Raw genomic sequence first — 21603 nt, forward strand, 5'->3', positions numbered from 1 at the left:
CACCATATTGTTGTAAATATGGTGCAGCCCTGCATTTCTGAAGTGGCAAAGTGTGGCGTTGAGCAAGGAAGGCTAACGCTGCACCCTGTCACTTAGTCGTAAATATGCCCCTTTGTACATTGACTCAAAAACTTATCTCAAAGTAGAAAATTTTTACACGTAGGTAGTCTAGCAAGAAAAACATAATGCTATTGTATAAGAAATCCCTTATACAATAGTGTTTTCCCTGCCTTGTGAGCTTCCATTATTAGCAGGGTCCTGATTTCTACACTGAAGAAAAAAAGCACGATGTCCATTTTTCATTTTTACATTCATTAATACATTTATGACGAATACATTTATCAATGAAAGGGACGGCATTAATGTTACAGGAGGAATAATTGGAACGATTATACAATTATATGTTTTCTGTATCAGTTCTTTTGCTTGTAATGCAGAAACTTTAATTACACGTTAAAGTAGGACTTGGCATCAAGGTTATTGTATGTTTATTAGAAAAACAAAAAAATCATATGCGCTAGATAAAAGTACTAATGGCAGGACAGCACAAAGAACAGCTTCCGGTCTTGCAATGTGACTGGGCGGAGCTTATACACTTCCCCTGTAGTTTATATGGATTTCCGGTTTGATGTCCTGGATCAGGCCCAAAAGGTCGGCAATCACACTCTCGTGCCGTTGTGCGTAGCTGCTGTTGAGGCTCTGGATCTTTGTGGCTGTCTGTTCGTCAACTTTGACTTGAAGGTTCCCCTGAGAGCCCAGGATCTGCGAAAAGGCCATGGAAAGAGAAAAAAAAAACACTTGAGATCAAGTTTGTGTTTACTGTCAGCTAAATGCTCTCGTTTCCAATATAAATACAGGGGCATATTACCAAGCTATAGCGATAATTATCGCTAAGCTTGGCTAGCGGGCATAAAAATATTGCCGCGCTCCGACGATTTTTACCGCTGAGATACCTTGATATTATCAAGGTTTATCTCAAAAGCGGTAAAAATCGTGGGAAATGCATGAATATCGCTGTAAAACAGCGATAGTCATGCATTATCGTGACAATGCTCTTAGCCATGTTATCCACCTTCCATTGGATAACATGGAGAAGTGTGGCTCACTGGTTAGAGGAGGCAGACCTGGAAGCAGAGGTCAGCCTGGGACCAGGGTTCAATTCCCGGCTCGGCGGGTCTTGAGTCCTAAAATGTCCACGGACTCGACAATTCTCGCTCCGGTGCCTACTCGATTCACGGGTTCACACTCTTCGACTCTGGGCAATAGCTTGCTTAATCTCCACAACGGCCCCTCGCGGTGGGATGTCTGGCTTTCACCTTGTGGATACCCTTCCGGGGTTATCTCACAGGGGAATACCAGGACGGGTTCCCTAAGCAAGCGCTTAGATACCGGATCGGTGATTTGCGCTATATAAATACATTTACATTACATTTACATTTACATGGCTAAGAACTGCTCTGGGCAGGCGTTAGCTTTTGGAGATAATCGCGCTTAGCGCGATTATTTCCAAAAGTTGATAATAGGTGATAGCGATGTTAGCGACTGTTTCCAGTCGCTAACATTTTGGCACGCCCACTATGCATGTCATTAGCGATAATTATCGCTGATATGCATAGTGGGCCCCTAAATGCCCGCTATTGCCTATTAGCTGTCGCTAACTGGTGTTAGCGACAGCTAGGTAATAGGGCGATAAAATTATCGCCGCTTTAGCGGGAAAAATTCCCGCTATAGCGGCGATAAGGCTCTTGGTAATATGCCCCACTATTCATACCGCCTAAAGGCAACGAAGACAAACAAGCATTGGCATAGCCAATAGGTCTCGCCTTTGGGACCGTATAAGTGTTTAGCCATGCAACAGTTAATGTTGTTGCAGTAAGGCTACTGTGCTGCATAACTAAATACTTATAAGGTCCCAAAGGCGAGACCTATTTTCTGTGCCAATGCTTGTTTAAAGGAGGCCTCGAAACGGGTCTCTATCGGGTTCTGTTTTGTGCCCTGGCACAGGTGGTCCGTTTTTTCCGGACTGCGGTGACAGCAGGCACATCAACGTGCGCGTGCTTACAATGCTCATTTCTCACTACTGAAGAAGTTACGGCATGAGGTCATGCCAGGTGAGCGTTGTAGGGAAAGGGAAATCCTTTAAAGAGACTCTGGATTTCCCTTCTCTTTTTGAAACTCAGGAACAGCAACATTGTTGAGGTGTCCCCAGGGCTTTAAGTGGAAGCTTTTTCAATATTATATTCAAGCCGTAGTTGCTGCTCATTTATCTTATGCAACTAATGACCATTGACAATGCCAATAGTCCTGACTTATTGTAGGTATGATGTTACTTGTTGTGTCATATATCTGGATGCAATGACAGAAACAGCAAAATACAAGTTGGGCGGCACATTATGCTAAGCACAGATTTTTTGCTTACAAGTTTTAAGCCACGCCCTTAATTACACTGACCACGCCCCTTTGAGAGACCCCCAAGTTTTTTCATCCCACTTAAAGCCCTGTAGGTACCTAATGGTGGAACTCACTAAGTTATGCGCAGGGGCTGGCCACTTGAGGCATACCCCTCCCAAGCTGAGCAGAGGTCTAGACAGCTTTTATCAAAGCCGGGTACTCTGTGCACATCACTAGTCTTCTCATTGACACCATGTGTCCATTTTCAGCATCTTTCCTGGTTGGTGTGGAGGCCGAAGGATGGTAAAGCTCTGGTCGTCGTTGCGGGGGAATAATGCAGAAGATATACACAATCAGTGCACAGACACTATTATTTTGAAATCAACAGTATACATTTTATTCTGTGTGAATCCTCATCAGGGTGCATTTGAGACGCTGGGTAGTGGTGTAGAGAACGGGCTGCTATGAGGGCTAAGACCCTCAACCTGATGGATGGTAGGGGGGCAGGGTGTCTTAGGAGGAGGGAGACAGGTCCAGGACATACGTAGGATTGGGCAGGGGCCAGGGATTGCCCTGTCCTTGTGAGCTTGATCATAATGTATATAGTACTGTGAGCTTTGTGATTGGTTTAGGTCTCTTTACATTGTCAGCATATCAAGGTGTTTTTACTGATATCTGAATTCCTTCTTAATGCTTTGATAATGGATTACGTTTTTTTGATATTTTATAATAAATGTGACCATGTGAGAACTCACATCAGTGTTTGAGCCATTGACTCCAAGGCCAACATGTCACCCTGAGGTCAGGAGATAACAACAGGACTGCGTGGTTAAAAGTGTGTCCCGGAAGTAAGTGGGGCTTAGGGGTGGATTTGTTCTTGGGGGATATAGCAATCACGAATTATGAGCTTGCCTATATAGTTTGTAAGGTCGAAGATAAAGAAATTGCCAGCGTTTTTTTTTCTTTCAATACGTAACACCCTTTATCAGAATGCCTTTGTTAGTGTCTGGATGTCCTGATTCGAACCATTGCACTTCCGGTGACCACTGTAGCACTTTAGCTACAGATGAGGGGGAGAACAAGGTGGGAGGACGGAAGTGGCGAAGGAGATCGAGACGAAAGGAAGAAGGAAGGCAAAAGGAGGGAGGTGAGAGACGGGGAAGAGAGGACAGCAAGAAGGAAGAGAGGCAAGCAAGAAGAACGAGCCACACTTTAAGAAAGGCGCATGGACGCCATTGCTCAAGATCAAAAGAGGCATGCCAGTCTGCTTACAAAAGTTTAGCGAGCCGCGCATAAGAAACCAACAACCATTGGCTGCACGCGTGCGTGTCTGCTCGTGCAGTCTGCTCTTTTTCAAAGCACACACTCGTGCTTGTGGCATGCTGCTGCACACTGCCGCAAGCTGTATGCCGCCACAAGCACGAGTATGTGCTTGGAAAAAGAGCTGTACGAAGGCTAAAGATCTCCTATGCAGCGCATGCGCACTGCGTAGGCGAGACCTAAAAATAGGTGGCACTAGACTTCGCATGCCAATGTTTTTTGTTTTTGTTTTTTTGGTTAGGGCATAAAGTGAGCACATTACTAGGAGATTCACTAAATATTTAAATTTTTTAGGAAAGCCATGAATATTTTAAAGGTCATGAATGTTTATATGACTGTTTTAATGTACATGAATGTTTAAATAAAAAAGACACATCATGTATTTCACTGGAACCATGATTATGTGGCTTTCTGGAAAATTAATCACGGATTAAGTGAAGACTGAGGTATCTTTAGTCTCCCTACATACTTTACTGAACCATACGGTAAATTTAAGGTGAGAAACTTTAGTGATATCCTCTCATAATTATCATTCGGTTACTTAGCACTACAACCATTTGGGGCATCCAAAAGTTTATGATCAAGAGTCAAGAATCAAAGGAATCAGGACTGTTTATTTTTGGACACTGGTTGAACTGCCAACAAGTCCTGCACACTTAAAGATTCGGCTAGAATGCTACACAATTTAAAGGCCAGGTAAATAAAGATCTGCTGTGTGCTCAGGACTTCTGCGATCGCCGTGTTTCAGAAATTAATGAGGCACTGGACGGAGCGGTTGTAATCTCAAATACAATTTCAGTACAGTGTCTTGCATGTGATCCTTAAAGTCTTCAACTAAAATCTAGTCTTGACTGTGAGCCGGACTAGCCTTTTGAAGGCTGGTGAAATGCGCTCACTTTGCAGTGCATCTTGTGTATCCCTCTCGTGTTGTTGTATTCTGCAAGAGCCAGGGCTTGTACAGCTGCTTCTCAGTCGCATCTACTGCAATGTAGTTATTGATATCTAAAGCTGCTTTTGCTCTGGCAATTGCAGCTCTGGGTTCCCCAGTCAAATTAAGGCAGAGGTGCCTTAAATGCTTGATGTTATGGTTTGAATCTGCGATAAAAGGTTTGACTAAAGGACACCTGGGCATGTGGGAATCAAAAACAATTCCCTGTCATTAAATCTTGTCTTCAACAGGGATATTGTTCAGCAGAAGGATGAGGGGGCTATTATAAAATGTTGTGATAATGGGAAACACACTGAGAGACATTGACTGTAAGAACTCAGGGGCATATTACCAACAACTAGCGATATTTATCGCTAAGTAGGCTTAGCTGCAATTTTTTTATCGTCGCGCATCACCGGATATTATCGCTGAGATAACGTGCTATTAGCGATAATATTTCCGAGGGTTAGCGGCGAAATCCATGAATATCGCTGAGAATACAGCGATATTCACGCATTATCGCTAACAGGGTCTTAGCCATTATATCCACCTCCCATTGGATATAATGGCTAAGAACTGGTCTGAGCAGGCGTTAGTTTTTGAAGATATTCACCCTTAGCGCGAATATTTCCATCGCTACGCCTGCCTTGCTCATAGGCGATAGTGACGTTAGTGACAGCTTTCAGTCGCTAACAGGCTGGGTACGCCGACATGCAAATCAGGCCCCAAACCGTTCGCTATCGCCTACAAGCTGTCGCTAACTGTTGTTAGCGACAGCTTGCTAATAGGGCGATAGAATTATCGCCGCTTAGCGGCCGAAAACGGCCGCTAAAGAGGCGATAATCACATATCGCCCGCCTTGGTAATATGCCCCTCAATTTTTTATTAATTCAAGGCCAACTATGTAGTTCGTAATCCTCACAAATTCTAGAATATTGGCTTTATAGTTATAAAAAGTGTTAGAAAGCTTAGCATTCTGAGTGAAATCTGTGTTCAAATTAATTCAAAAAGCTTTATTAATACTTCAAAAGTAAGACCATAAAAGTACATAGAAAAAACAGTAATTCAGTCGATAATATACAGTCCTTAAAGTTATAAACTATTTTACACCATACTTTAATCATCATATCACATTTCTAAGTTCTCCCACACCCCATGATCCATGCCCCTCAAATTCAATACCATAGCAGTAGACAATGCACCATTAAAGCACAAGGCATATTAAAAATTCGATCTAATGATATACAACTCATAATGTATATGCAATGGATTGATAAGCGAGTTAAAACAATAGGACAAAAACCTCTTACAACGGGTCCGCTATGCTGTATTGGACCATCAAGAGTTGAACCCTAGGCCTAGAGATTCATCTCCTCTCCCCTATTCATACCATTTTCTCAACTTCAAAGAGTCTACCAGAAAACAGGCAACAGCAAAAGATAATCGAACATCTGGAAGTACCTGGAGAAATCTAAGGGCAGGCTTAACAAGTAAAAAATTCAGGGATTTCAACAAAAACCACAAAAAAGAAATAAAATGGACGAAATCCATGGCCAAAAAATTATCGCACGTGCAGACACCAGTCTGTCTATTCCCTTTATTAGGCTGCGGTAGAGCCAGCAGCAGATGAATTTGGTTGAACTGAACTTTGTTGAGGTGAAATCGTTGGTGCCCATTAAGTACATTAAAAATATAGGGTTTAATGGTATTCTCTCTAAACAACTGCGCATGGGCATGCACTGAGGATTTTTCAAGTTCCTGACCCTCTCTAATTCCTTCCCGTCATAGTGGAAAACTCTTTTGCGTCCAGAGAATATCAGCCTTCATAATGTTCATAGGTGAATCAAACAGAGCTTCTCTTCCCAGTTTAGCAAAAGTGTCCCTCATGTAGGATTACCATTTAATTGATCTCCAACCATGGAGCTTCATGCAGTCCCTGATTATCTCCCTGTTATATTGTCTATCAGGACATATCCAAATAGAGAGCCACTTAAGCAGTGGGTGTAATGCAATGATAGCCGAAAGATAGGGCATAACCGACTCCTTGTGAACCATAAATGCAGAGGTGAATACCAGAACTGTCAGGAAATCTGTACAATTTTGAAAGTAAAAGTCAAGACTACCAAACAATTGATGTAGAGGTTAAAAGTGAATGTTCAATAGGGTTAGAAATTGAGTTTCTGATTTGCAGGGTTAGGCATCCTGTCTAAGCAGGTACCATAATCCTATTCAGGGTATGTGTGTTACACACTAAACGTTTACCTGTGCTCACCCTTTGGTAGCTTGGAATAGAGCAGTCAGGCTAAAGTAAAGAGGCAATGAATGTGTAAAGTATTTGTGAACACACACAGGGTAACATAGTGAAAACACTGCAAAAGTCCTCCACACCAGTATCAAACAATAGCCAATATTTATCTGAGTAACACATGACTAACACAACAACAAACCAACATGCAGAAGTCAAATTATGAATTTTAAAAACTAAATGAAAATTCAGTGCTTAGAAGTTAATACCTCCAAATGGGGCTTTCTGGTCGCACTTGACTGGGGCAAATCCAAACGTTCAGTCTGAACGCGAAGGAGCACGGACCGGATAAAGGAGTCACGCCGACCTACTGACAGTACCTTGGATGGGTCGAAGCTCGGGATGATGCGTTGAAAAATGGAGGAGATGGTTCACTGTTGAAGGCGATGTGTCGGTTCTGAAGTCAGGTAATGTTGTTGATGAGTCAATGTCAAGAGCGTGCATCAGGTCAAGGTGTTGATGTCGATCTGCTGGACTGTAGGCATTGCGTTGGTGTTAAGCCGCGAAGGGACAGGACTGTATTGGGGACGGTGCATCGCAGATGTCGGTGATGCAGTGTTCGAGACTCCCTCAGCATTTGTGATTTAAAGGTGCTGCATCAGTAATTCGAGGCTGCATTGTAAGTCGAGGTTGTTGCTTCACGCAGTTGGCGAGTGGTGTCCACGGCTTCGGTGTAGGCAGCGGCAATGTGTCGAGATTGCAGATAAATGCACTGGTTCCAAAGGCCCAGGACTGGATTAGGCACCACTTGGCAGAGCAGGACTCACAACAGAGCCCAGAAGCTGGTAGCAAGATGCAGGTGAAGTCTTTGATATCCCTGAGTCTTCAGAAACAGGAGACAAGCCCAACAAGCCATTAGAGAACCTTCAGAGGTGTGGGATATAGAGAGTCAATTCCAGTCCTCTCACTCCCAGGGAAGAAGCAGCAGGCCAAAATGGATGTATGACGGTACAACGCGTACCGTCAGAACGCATACCTTTACCACGGGGCCATGACAACGCAAGTCGTTACCACGACTTGCGTTGGGGGCGTGGATTTCGAATAGTATAATTTACTATTCTAACACCAGTCCCCGTGGACCATAGGGAAGGTGTTGGGATAGTAAATTAACTATTTTTAATCCTTTAGCGCCCTCCAGCGCAAGTCGTGGTAACGACTTGCGTTGTATTGGCCGCGTGGTAAAGGTACCGCGTTGTAAAAACATCGTTGTAAACGATGTTTACCGGCCAACACAGCAAAGCAAGCAGCAAAGTGGCAGTCCCTCCTGGCAGCCCAATAGCTCTTCCTGTTAGAATGTCCTCAGTTCCAGAAGTGTTCTGAGTATATGGTGGCAGAGGTCCAGTACTTATACCCATGTTAGCCTTTGAAGCCAGGAGAATTAAAAGAAAGTACTTTGTAGAGTCCAGGACCCTGCCATTTCCTGCCCTGGCTCCAGACTCGCTACAGGGGGTCATGCAACCCTTTGTGTGGGGACAGGCAGAACCCTATTCTGGTGCAAGTGTCAGCTCCTACCTCTCGCTCTAGCTCAGGAAGGCCCATCAGCCTTGTAATGGGCCATCAGGATGCGAGTGTCACACCTCAGCTCCCTTTGTATGTGGCTGTCTAGAGGAAATGTACAGCTGTCACCCAACCCAGACGTGTATTCCAGAAACAGGCAGAGGCACAGAATGGTTAAATTAAGAGCATGTCAAGTCTCTAAAAGTGGCATTTTCAGACTTGCACTTTGTAAACCAACATCAGTATAAGATGTATTTTTGAATTGTGAGTCCAGAGACACCAAACGTATTCTTCCTATCTTTCCCCAATAGCAAGTTACACTTGTAAACTGTTACAAGGCAGCCCTATTGCTAACCTATGGGAGAGATAGCCTTGCTGCAATAAAAAACAAATTTAAGAGTATTTCACTACCAGGACATATAAAACTGAAAAGTACATGTCCTACTTTTTTAAGTACACTACACCCTGCCCATGGGAAAAGTAGGTTAACTTGTCAGGTCGACATGGCAGTTTCAAACTGCATGCACAGGTTCTGCAGTGGCAGGCTTGAGACATATTTGAAGGGATTCTCATGTGTATTGCACAAGCAGTGCTGCAGGCCCACTACCAACATTTGATTACAGGCCCTGGGCACAAGTAGTGCACTGTACTTTGTCATTTTTAAAAGAGACAACATTAAATCCTGCTATATTGTTGTGGTATTGGATTTGACTTCTAGGATGATTGAAGGGTGACCGTTGAATACATATGCAATTGAATTGCTCTTATAGGGGAAACAATATTTCAGTCTTTGTAATTCAGACTATTCTAGCCTCCAAAGCTATAAGAATGGCTTGGGTATGAGGTATTAGTTGCTGTTAATGTATATTAAATTAATAAACAACTGTTGTTATGTTAATCATTAAATTACACAAACTGTGCCGGTGTTGACAATAAAGTGCTGGCGCTGAGCACTGTAAACCACCAACTCAAATTAAGCACTGGTTTCAACCAGATAAGGGCTCATCAGCCATCAGCCAGCTGTTACTGCCATAGACATTCCAAAGCCTGTGGCTAAGAAAGCAGTGGATATGAACAGCATCTGTCAAGTCCATAACACCTCCTATGATTCCATGGCAACACGAAAATTCACAACGTTGGGGCATATTACAAGCCCCTATCGCCACCACAATGTCACTTTTCACGATGTTGTGGTGGCGATAGGGGCTTCGCCTTATTTACAAGGCAGCGATAAGACACTTAACGTGCCTTAAAGCTGCCTTGTAAATAAGGCACCCTTCCACGCTATACTTAGCATGAAAGGGGAGGTCAATGGGTGTTGCAAGGGCATTCCACGCATTGATTTCTACACTGCCTCATATTCACAAGAGTGGCTTAAATATGGGGCAGCGCCAAAAATTAAGACATGGGAAAACCTGGTCTAACCCTAGGGCCTCGATTTTGCTGTTTCCTTGTGTGCTATGTTGCACAGCACACATGGAAACCGCAAAATGGCATTGATTGTTTATGTGCAGGAAGGGGTTCGTTCCTGCACATAAATAATCATTAAAAAAATCGTTTTGCACCTTCTATGTGTACTGCATTAAGCAGCACACATAGAAGTTACATAACACCATTTAACGATTGTTTCTGTGCAGGAAGGGACACCTTCCTACATGTAAACAATCTTCCCCTGCTACGCAGACGCAAGGGTGCCTGAGTTGGCGCTAGGCAGCTAGGCAGCTAAATGTAGTGCTAGCGCAAGTGGAAACACAGTGTTGCACCATATTGTTGTAAATATGGTGCAGCCCTGTGTTTCAGAAGTGGCGGAGCGTGGTCTTAAGCCAAGGAGGCCAAAGTCGTGCTCCACCACTTCTATTGTAAATATGCCCCTTTGTTTCCTACATTTCCTTGGTCTCTTCCCATAAATTAGTTCTGGTGCTTACCAATTGTTAAACTAGTAACTTATCAGAATATCATAACTTTTAGCAAACATAATACTGGGATAGTTCTCCACCACTCAGATCATGAAAGTGCTCTACCTCTGGTGCCATGAATGTAACTTCATGCAGCAGAATTTGTCTTCTCTGGTATAGCTATGTGCAGATCCTGGTGAAGATCTCAATATTGGAAGAAACCGAAAACTGAGTCATAATATGTGTGAATAAATGGTCTTAGGCCAGATGTAGGTAAATGGCATTTACCGATTCGTAAATACCGAATTTTACCGATTCGGTATTTACAAATCGGTAAATGTTATGTAGGTATTTTTACCGAATAATTTAACGAATCGGCCATAGGAACCAATGGCAATTACCGAATCGGTAAATATCGATTCGGTAAAATTACGGAATTGAAAAGGGGGACAGGGTGTAACTTTGACACCCTGTTGCACCCCTGATTCAGGCTTGTGTGGCATGTGACACACATACATGCCCTTAGGGCATGTATGTGTGCCACATGGCACAGGTGTACATGCACAGATGTGCATGTACACAGGAATTCGTTATTTACCATCAAATAGTATTTGATGGTAAATAACTAATTCTAAAGGGCCTGTGGCACTGTTTTCAGTGCCACCTACATCCAGATTTACAGATTCAGTAAATTTACCGATTCAGTATTTTACGGAATCGGTAAATTTACCGAATCGTTAAAATTAGGGCCCCCTACATCTCAAGAACCTAATACCGGCCAGTGACAGCCGAAATCGGCCGTTACCGACCGGTATTTGGCCACCTACATCTGGCCCCTTGTCTCTACTCATACACTATTTCACATCATGCAAGAATGTTAGAGCATGTAACATTTCTATTTTTATTCAAACATTATTAAACTAATTTAGGGATCTCAGTAACATAATATTTTCTAGGCTTTTCGAATACTGCTATGTTTTATTTAAGCTGACATTCCTGCTAGCATAACATGCTGCAGTGTCCCAGCATCCAGGTTACATTTATAGGGGAGTGAAAGTTGAAGGGCACTGTGGATGCACCATCACTTTGAGAAACTCTGCACCACTTACAGATGACTGAATTCGCCTGAATTCATTCTCCCGCTGCAGTTTGTACTGGTCGATCTCTGCTATGGCTTCTTCTTTGGCTTGCCTCAGCCTCTTCCCTTTTCCTAAACAGAGAAAAGAGGCAAGGTATAATATATATTATTCTTATTATGTCATCATGCAAACACACGAGGGGGGTAATAGTGGTACAATGTAAAACTATAATACTCTAAATAAATCAAATGTATGATATTTTTTGTGAAGGAACATATATCCCTGAATATCTCTGAGGCAAACCCATGTTCAACTCATGATTCCCTGTCTACCAAGAAAGCAGTGCACGATCAAGTGATCCATCACTGAAAACCTGGAGGAAACACAGAAACAGTTTTCCGCCTGCGTGTTGGACATCTGGAAATGGATGAACTCTGGTGTTTTTAAGCTCAAGGGGGGAAAAGACAGAAATTCTGTTTTATGGCACTGATAATTCTAAAGGGGGTTCCATTTGGCGTCCAGAGGTTTTTGGAACCTTACATTCTCCAGTCACCAGTGCAAGAAAGTTGACCTGTCTTTTGCCACCCACATTACCACACAAGCCTCAAAATGTTTCATGATGCTGCGAGCCATCAAACAAATTCTTCCTTATCTGCCCATTTCGGACAGGAAAACTACTAACTTGAGGGCATATTATCAAGGGCTGGCGATAACATTATCGCCGCTTTAGCGTCCGTTTTCGGGCGAAAAGCGGCAATAATTTTATCGCTTCATTAAAAAGGACACGCTAGCGCGTGTTTCCTTGCCTTAGTGCCCGGTTTATTTCCGCCTCGCATCGCTAAGGAAATGCAAGGTAGGCGTGCCTTGTAAAACTTCAGTGTAAAATATCGCTAACTGGGCTTCGCGATATTTACAACGAGGCCACGTCTGGTGTAGCGCTGATCTTTTTCGGGCTAACTTGACCTTAACGCAGGAATTCAATGACTGTTAAATTCCTGACTACGGCATTGTGGTGCTAAGACCACAGGGTCCTAACATCAACCATATCGCTGTTTTTCATATAACATCACTGGAAAACCAGCGTTGTTCCATGGAAAACAGCAATATCCCCGCTATCGCTGGTATTTTTATCACCTCGGTAATACGCGTTGTTAATAACAAGGTAACCGGGCGATAAATTCCAGCAATAGACGGCGATAAATAAAAAAGCGCGCTTTGTGATATTTATTGACGTCTATTGTTAATATGTCCCACAGTACTTATCACCTCAGGCCTTGACTCAGTGGAGTACTGAAACTTGAGGGGGGGGGCCTGCAAAGTACATGTTGGGGTCCCTCTCCGGAGTCAACCAGGAGCGCCAATGCCAGGGCCCTGTGCTGAGGGGACCCCCTGGAGCTCGGGCCCCTGCAACCGCACAGGGGTCCTATGCTACACCACTGCCTTGACGATGCTAACGCGTACTTGGGATTGCCTTCTTTTCTCCCGAATAGACTTCGGATCATTCAAAATGCCGCTGCCTGTGTTATTTTTAACCAATTCCGCAGGACTTCTGTGAAATCCTGACCCTCACTGGTTACTGATTAGGCAGAAATGTGCATTTAAGGCTCTTTCACTGGCTTTTAAGGCCTTGACATGCGTCGGTTCTGTATATATTGCAAGTAAGATTTGTGTGTATTCGCCAACACACAATCTTTGCTCTGCTAGGGCCAGACTTTTACAAGTTTCAAAATTCAGATGCTGCTATAAGGGTGGGTGCTCACTTTCCTTCACACAGCCAAGTTATGGACTTCTTTGCCCTTAAAGTTGTGATTGAACACAAACTTTTATGTATTTAGTTCGTCTCTCAAAACCTGGTTGTTTCAACAGTTATGAAATGTTTCTATATGTAGGTTCAGCACCAAGACACCCCTGTTGGGGTACCAGTGCACTCTACAAATATAATTCATTCATTCGTACAGATCTATGTTTTCAGTTGTAAAGTAATTCTTCAAACAGAAACATGGAAACGATATTAGCTCATTTTCATTTAATGCAATTTGGTATTTTTATTTACAAAAAAATCTAGGAAACACTTCATGCCTCATTTATGAGGTTTTGGCGTAGGGCAGTGCTGCAAGGAATCTTGCTGTGCTGCCCCTCGTCAAAAGAAAAGGGCAGGAATGCGCCTTCTCTACAAGATATGGTGCCTTCCTGCTCTTTCCCCTGCGCTGGCTCACAATGGACTGTCAAGTGACAGCACAGGCCCCCTTGCACCATGGTGCAAGGGTGCCTACGTTGCGAGGCTGATTGATTTTGTGCAAGAAGGAACACCTTCCTGCATAAAATCAATCAATTCAGGCGATTTCCTCTTTCTATGTGTGCTGCGAGGAGAAATCAAAACATTTCTCCTTTTTGCGCCTCCCTACAACATCCATGGGGTGGCATCAGATCCTGAAGCATTCCCAGGTTGGCAATGCCTCATAAATCTGGGAATGCTTCAGGTTCCATGGAACGTCCCTTTCATGCAGTGTTCTTTGTGAAAGGATCACATAGTTAAAAGGCCATAAAAAACACATAGCATGGCTTTACTTTGCCTTGTAAATATGCCGCAGCACATTGAGCCACTGGAACATCAAAAAAGTGACGCTTGGTGGCGCAAAAGAGACGCAGGGGCCTCACAAATAAGACCCTTCATTTGAGTTGTGACATATATTTTTGCACATTATTCTTTGAATAAATAGTCTGACTCTCATTGTGTGAAGATCTGCCATTATGTGAAACCCAGAACCTTGTGCTGCATGTTGAGTGCATGTATATGCGCTGAGTGTGAACCGCATGTGTAGCCGCAGGACTCAGTATGTAGTGTTAGTCTGAATGCTGGGGCCACTGGGATCCATTTGTGATGGCCCTGGTTTGGCAAAAAAGGAGGATGAAGAGAGCTTCTCCAGACAGTGGAAGTGTATGGCCTGCATTCCTGTGGTTACAGGGCACACAACAACTGAAATGAATGGGACCGAGACAGAGGTTCTCCTTAGAAATTCATTGAGGGCCCTGTTAGCAACGGACTACTTATCAGTTCTTCCTGAGCACTGCCCCTGATAGATGAAAAAGGTGAGGTGTGGAACTGCAGTTTCTCTAATTCAGGATTGTTTTTGTTTTTATCTGATTACTGATTCAGGAAGGCCGATGACAGTTTTGGATACTCCTGCTTGGCGCTACCCCATTTCTTTCTGCTGTGGTAACCATCACTTGGCACAAAGGCTGTTTGAGGAGCAGCCTGGAAATTACATTTGAAAAAGAACTGATTCACAACAGTTCTGAAGCCTTAGATGGTGAATTTACATCCCCTGAATGGAAAATTTATATCAAAGTGGGATCCAAACCACCCTCTTTATTCCAATCCTAAGCCCTTTTTGGCCAAGCAAGGGAGTGTGCCGCAAAGTCCTCGAAGGGCTGCTGTGCCACCGGGACTGGTGTCTGCCTGATAGCTAGTCTCACTGAGGTGAGAGGTAGGTGACATCAGTTGAAACCTGCCTTTTCTGCTGGAGGGGTTGAGGGTCAGTCTAAATTTTCTACAAGTCAACCTGCCTGTGAGAGAGAGAAGGGGTGTATGACCCTGCAGAAGGAAAGACTGTCCGGGAGGAGAAGCCCAGCATGTTCACAGTTGTAGAGAAGAAAGAAGCTGGCCCCAGAGGGCAAAGCCAAGAGTGACTCATGTAGCAAAGAAGTCTCCCCAGCAGTGGCGGCTCCTTGAGGGAGTGCTGCGGGTGATGGGGCGGGGTAGGGGCAGGATGGGGGGTAGTAAACTCCGGAATGCCGCCGAACGGAGTTGAGTAAAGAAATAAATAAATAAAACAAATAATGCACGCTGCATCGCCGATTTAGAGTTGCAGAGCGCACCCACCCTGCCCCTCCCCCGCTCGCCCAACAGCCCCGCAGCACTCCCTCGAGGACCGCCACTGCCCCCCAGTCTCTCTGAGAGATCAAGTACCACGTTTTACCTGATAATCCACGGAGTCCTTAAAAACTAGTGCTTCCACTGCTGACATAGGAGAAAGTGAAACTGCATAGCCACTGAAGTGGGAAGCCCTGATGAGCCCAGAGGCCGCTACTAATGAAGGCAAGTGTTACTATGCAGACTTGCATCACTGTTTTCATCCACAAACACTGTCCTGAAGTAAGGCTGCCAATGTGGCCACCACAGGAGAGGACCGCCTCAAATTGACCTCTAAAAGAGCAATGATTACTAGCATTTAAACAGGCTTTGGCCTGCACCTGGGACAAAAGATCAGCATTCATTGACAAGCGCCCATGTATACTTGAAACCTTTTGCCAGATTGGTAAAAAAATATTGGAGCATATTAACAAAGGTAAATAAAAAAATAATTTAACCATTACCCAAGTGAAGGCCAGATTTATTTGCTTTGCCAATATTTGCTGGTTCAGTGATCACATTACTTTATTGAGAACACTTAATGTACACATAGGTAAAACAGTGTTATTACACACATAACAAATCTATCCCTCAGTCTAAACAAGTGGGAGGAAGTGCAACATGCAGTATATGAAAGCATACAGATAAAGCAGAAGGGCACGCTACATAAATGTTGCTGACAAATAGACAAACCATATGCCTTAAATGGATTTTAAATATTCAAATAAATGTAAAGAAACCTGGAAGTAGAAGGGAAGGGGCTAATGCCGAGATGATGAGGAAATTTAGGACAGAGGAATTATCTGCACTAGGGAAATATAAGGGATTGCATTTTATGCCTGATGAAAATGAATGTAGAAACAATGACACCATTTTACAAGCTGAGGGGCAATAAAACATTCAACAGTAGTTGACAGAGGTATTAGGATTGTTGCCATTCCCTGCTTATTTCAGTAAATAGCCCAACTATCTGGTGTCTTTCTTTGATTGTCCAAGACTGAATTGCTGCTATCCTTCTTCTTAAAAGTTGTATCTGTAAATCATAACAGTACGCTTCCAAATCACCTCCTACTTCTAAAATTAGTGGAGAAGTGTGGCTCACTGGTTAGAGCAGGCAGACCCTGAAGCAGAGGTCAGACCCGGGACCAGGGTTCAATTCCCAACGCGGCAGGGTCTTGAGCTCAAATGTCCACGGGCTCGATAATTCTCGCTTCGGTGCCTGACCTAATCATGTGTTCACACTCTGCAACTCTGGGCATTAAGCTTGCTTAATCTCCACAACGGCCCCCTGCGGCGGGATGCCTGGCTTTCACCTTGGGGATGCCCTGTAGGGGCTATCTCACAGGGAAAAGCCAGGACGGGTTCCCAAGGCAAGCGCTTAGAGACCCCTGGGTGATAAGCGCTATATAAATCCAATACAATACAATACAATCCAGTTATGGATACAATGGGCTGGAATCATTGCCAGGGGAATATTTTTACCTAAATATTGTTTTCAAAAATATCACTCCATTGGAGTAGATGTTGCATCATTAACATATGGGCCATATTGTTGTAAATGGTATTTAAGGCACTATATATTTGTCAGACGATATTTAGGCCCCAATATTCCGCCGTCATACTTCCATTGCTTTAGATACATTGATTATTTCATTGAACAGTTTCCTAGTGTCCAAGTAAGTCACCTCAGGGGCAGACATTGGTCCTTTACTAGTTGTGCTAAAGAGACTTGAGCTGCACTTTAGATAAGAGGTCCAAACAGATGGAAATATATCACGGATTGCTAGTTTTCATACTTACAAAACACTTGTTTCTAGGTGTTGCCAAGACTACATTTGCATTTGTTTTATTTCCATTTTTGCAAGGGCACAGATGAGTGCAATGACATATTACCCAGAGTAGGGGCGGCCTTAAGCATGTGCAAGCTGTGCACCTGCACCAGTGGTACAATGGGCAGAACAAGATGAAATGCAATGCATCTTCTCTCTGCCTGAATATGCAATTTTCAGATTCTAAGTGCCTCTTTTTGAGCCATGTTTCATCCGGAAGTAATCCACTTCTTGCCAGAGGAAACCATCGCCGTTCACAAGGATAAAAGAGCTTCGACAGCTAGGGCTGAGGGCATTGGCAGAAATTGAACACGTTCATCCGGCCTTGTCTAAAACTTTTCCTCAAAGCTTGACACTTTTGGCCTGATTACGATGTCGGTTGGACATCGCCATGGTCTCAGGACTGACCGACCTCGGGTTGGCGGTCCCAACACCGGCATTACAATGTGACCACAATGGTGCGGTTGATACTCCCATTTCTCTATGGCAGCGTGTGCTGCATCCATCAACTGGCTGTAATGAAGAAATTGGATTTTCTGTTAGTCTCTGCACTGCGTGGCATGCACCTCAAGTTGCCTGCCACACAGTGCAGAGATTAACAGGCCCCCAACTGGAGGCCGTGGAAGAATAGGGGTCCTGCTAAGGGCCCCCAAAGTTGCTTTCCGACAGGCTTTCCATGTCAGAAAGCCCAGCATAGAAAGCGTATCGGAAACCGTCAACGTAATCCTGATGCTGAAGTGCTGTCCTCAGGGATTACATTGGGGCCTCTGACTGGTCCAATGGCTCCCTGAGCCCATCGGAACCCAGCCAGAAACCGACCAGTTTTACTTCTGACCGCGGTGGTCAAAAGTGAAACCGAAGATATCAGTCGGAAAGCCTCTGACCACAGGTCAGAGGATTTCTGACCGACATCAAAATCGGCCCCATCTCCTTCCACCAGGTCATTAACTTTTTCTTGACCACAGCATGCACACTTCTCAAGTGCTGAACTCCAAACCTAACTGTATAGGTTCCAGTTTCCAACTTTAATTGGATTCTCTCTAAGTTGTGTCGTCTTTAAGCCCTGTCCACTCGATGATTTGTATCTTCCATATAACAACTCAATGCGGGTTTTATTGCAGCCAATCAGCATCATTCTCAAATGGGATTATAAATTATATATATATATATATATATATATATATATATATATATATATATATATATATATATATATATATATATATATATATATATATATATATATAGCCATTTGCTTGCAGCCAAGATATCCTCATTTACAACTTTGTAATTCAAGATGAAGAGCTGGCATTGTGCTCTTTTAACACCTGCAAGAGCTATGAGCAACACAACCTTGCTGAGAAGCTTGATTCTATGTATTATGTTCGATTGAATCAATTTTTCGAACTGCTGGGAGCTTGGAGAGCACCAGCGACGCAAGGGTTATTGCAAGGATCATAGAAGGACCATGCCCCTGCTGCGGTATGTAGGGTTATTTGGAGAAATCAGGGGGCCGATGTTGGCATAAATCTAAAAAAAGGAAAAAAGAAAGACTATGGGGAGTTGAAAATAAATACAATTTAAAACTGGTTAGTGGTTGGTTGGAGTCCCCTAAAAATTAAAGATGGGGGGAGGAGGGGGGAGAAGGTATTGAGGAGGATGAGGAGAGAAGAAGGGCAAAGAAATATGGGAAGAGGAAGAAGCATCTGTGCAGTAGACCCCCATCACCCCCAGACCACAACTAAAAAAAAAAAGTAAAAAATCTCAGTGTCAGGGCGTGGGAGGGAAAGGGGTGAAGAAAAAAAGGCTTCATGCAAACGTTTTAGGGAAAACAACTGAGAGAACCGATTTTTCAGGGGTATTGCCGTCTAATTGCACTATTTCAAAATGAAAAAGTCTGTAAGTGCAATTATAAAAACTGAGATTTGGTGAACTGGTTTCAAACAAATGGTAAATGCTAACCTACTCACCCAGAGGGTCTCAAGGCGCTTGGGGGAGGGGGGTCCGCTACTGCTCGAACAGCCATGTCTTGAGTTGCTTCCTGAAGCAGAGGTGGTCTTGGGTCAGGCGGAGGTGGATGGGGAGGGAGTTCCAAGTCTTGGCTGCCAGGTAGGAGAAGGATCTTCCTCCCATGGAGGATCTTCGGATGCGTGGCACGGCGGCGAGGGGGTGGCTGGTCGATCGTAGCTGGCGGGTGGGAGTGTAGAAGGTCAGGCGGTTGTTGAGGTACCTGGGGCCCAGGTCGTGGAGGGCCTTGTGTGCGTGGGTGAGGAGTTGGAACCTGATTCTCTTGCTGACGGGGAGCCAGTGAAGGTCTCTCAGGTGTCCGGAGATGTGGCTGTGTCAGGGGATGTCCAAGATGAGTCGTGCGGAGGCGTTCTGGATGTGTTAGAGTCTTTTCTGGAGTTTGGCTGTGGTTCCGGTATAGAGGGTGTTTCCGTAGTCCAGTCGGCTGGTGACGAGTGCCTGTGTGACCGTCTTCCTGGTTTCGGTGGCGAGCCATCGGAAGATCTTTTGGAGCATGCGTAGGATGTTAAAGCATGATGATGAGACGGCGTTGACTTGTCTGGTCATCGAGAGGGAGGAGTCCAGGATGAAGCCCAGGTTGCGTGCGTGGTCCGTTGGCAGGGGGCCACCAGGAGTCGTCCCAGGCGGAGGGTGATGATCCAAGGATGAGGACTTCCGTCTTGTCTGAGTTCAGTTTCAGGCGGCTGTTCCTCATCCACTCGACTACGTCTTTCATCCCTTCGTGTAGGTTGGTTCTGGCGGTTCCTGGGTCGTTGGTGAGGGAGATGATCAGCTGGGTGTCGTCGGCGTAGGAGATGATGTTGAGGTTGTGTTGGCGTACGATGGCTGCGAGGGGGCTCATTTAGACGTAGAAGAGGAAGGGTGGGGCTGAGTGATGATCCTTGTGGCACGCCGCATATGACTTTGGTGGCCTTGGATCTGTACGGGGGGAGGCGGACTCTCTGGGTTCTTCCGGTGAGGAACGAGATGATCCACTCCAGTGCCTTCTCTTGGATTCCGATGTTGCTGAGGCGCTGCACTAGGGTGCGGTGGCAGACTGTATCGAATGCTGCGGAGAGGTCCAGGAGGATGAGGGCCGCTGTTTCCAAGTTGTCGAGCAGGGCTCGGATGTCGTCAGTGGCTGCGATGAGGGCGGTCTCGGTGCTGTGGTTGGCGCGGAAGCCGGACTGCGAGTGGTCGAGGCTGGTTGGGCGAGGGCAATTGGTGATCCACTGTGTGAGGTTGTTGGCTGCTTGGTTGGGGTCCGTTGAGCTGGCGGGAGGGTTCTGGCTCAGTGAAGTGGTGAGCTGGTCGGTGGTGATCTTGTTCCAGTTCCTGCGGGGAACCCGGACTGCGGGTGGTGGTGAGTCGTGGTCTTTCTGAAGCTGAAGTGGACGCAGCTGTGGTCTGTCCAGTGGAGTCCGGTGGAGTGGCTGAAGGAGATGTACTTGCTGGAGGAGAAGACTGGGTCAAGCGTGTGTCCGGCGTAATGGGTGGGGGTGTTCACCAGTTGCATGAGTCCGAGGTTGGCGAGGTTGTCCAGCAGGGTGGTGGTGTTGTCGTTGTTGTTCTCCAGGTGGAAGTTGAGGTCCCCTAGGAGGATGTAGTCAGCGGAGGCGAGGGCGTGCGGGCTGATGAAGTCTGCGATGTCTTCACTGAATTGTGTGCGAGGTCCTGGGGGTCTGTAGATGAGGGTGCCTCTGAGTGTGGTCTTGGGGTCGGTGTGTATCTGGAAGTGAAGATGTTAAGCGGCTGTGAGGGTATTGTCTGAGTTGGTCGTGATGCGGATGGTGTTCTTGTGGACGATGGCGATGCCTCCTCCTGTCTCGTTGACGCGGTCTCTCCGGGTGATCTTGTATCCGTCCGAGATGGCGACGGCGATGTCGGGCGCTGAGGAGGCGTTCATCCATGTTTCCGTGAGGAAGGCGACGTCTGGAGATGTGGTGTCGAGCAGGTTCCAGAGTTCCACGGCGCTCCCGGAAGACAAAAAATGGCTCGCGAACGGGTCAAGCAAGCTACTACGCATGCTCGCGGAGCTATGCGTAGTTCGTGGAGTGCAAGTGCGTCTTCGCGTAGCTCCGCAGAGTGCGGCTACGCGAACTACGCCCAGGCTTAGTAAATGCCCTTCTCGACAATATCCTTAGCAGGTTTAGGTGAAATCGTTTCTCATAATCGGAATTCTATCAATTCGTTTTTCAATGCCATCACATACAACTACACCATGGAACATAAAAAGACATAAATACATGTGCCCTTGCATTCTGATCAATGTATTGCTACCTAAACCTGGGACCTGCTTACATGGAAAAAGACTGCAATCAACTCCATCTGAAATGAACCTCTAATGAAAATCAGATTCTATTAGTGTGCCAACTGGTATTTCTTCCTATTCAACAAGAAAATGTAAAGCTGAAGTCACTGACACTAATCTGAAACCCC

At 45.0% G+C, this 21603-nt stretch overlaps 1 protein-coding gene across 1 annotated transcript in view; it reads right to left on the reverse strand.

Moving 5' to 3' along the window:
• Window positions 1-471: 471 nt before the first annotated feature.
• The window catches only part of ATP6V1G3 (ATPase H+ transporting V1 subunit G3), a 39567-nt gene continuing 18435 nt past the window's right edge, over window positions 472-21603 (reverse strand). The window contains exons 2-3 of the mRNA XM_086957654.1: window positions 11446-11546; window positions 472-762 (exon numbers count right to left, since the gene is read on the reverse strand). Of these exons, the coding sequence (XP_086813780.1) occupies window positions 589-762; window positions 11446-11546 (275 nt within the window). The 3' untranslated portion in view covers window positions 472-588. The remainder of the gene's footprint in view (window positions 763-11445; window positions 11547-21603) is intronic.

Source organism: Lissotriton vulgaris, chromosome 1_1, assembly GCF_964263255.1.
Source record: "Lissotriton vulgaris chromosome 1_1, aLisVul1.2, whole genome shotgun sequence".
NCBI classification, from domain to species: Eukaryota; Metazoa; Chordata; class Amphibia; order Caudata; family Salamandridae; genus Lissotriton; species Lissotriton vulgaris.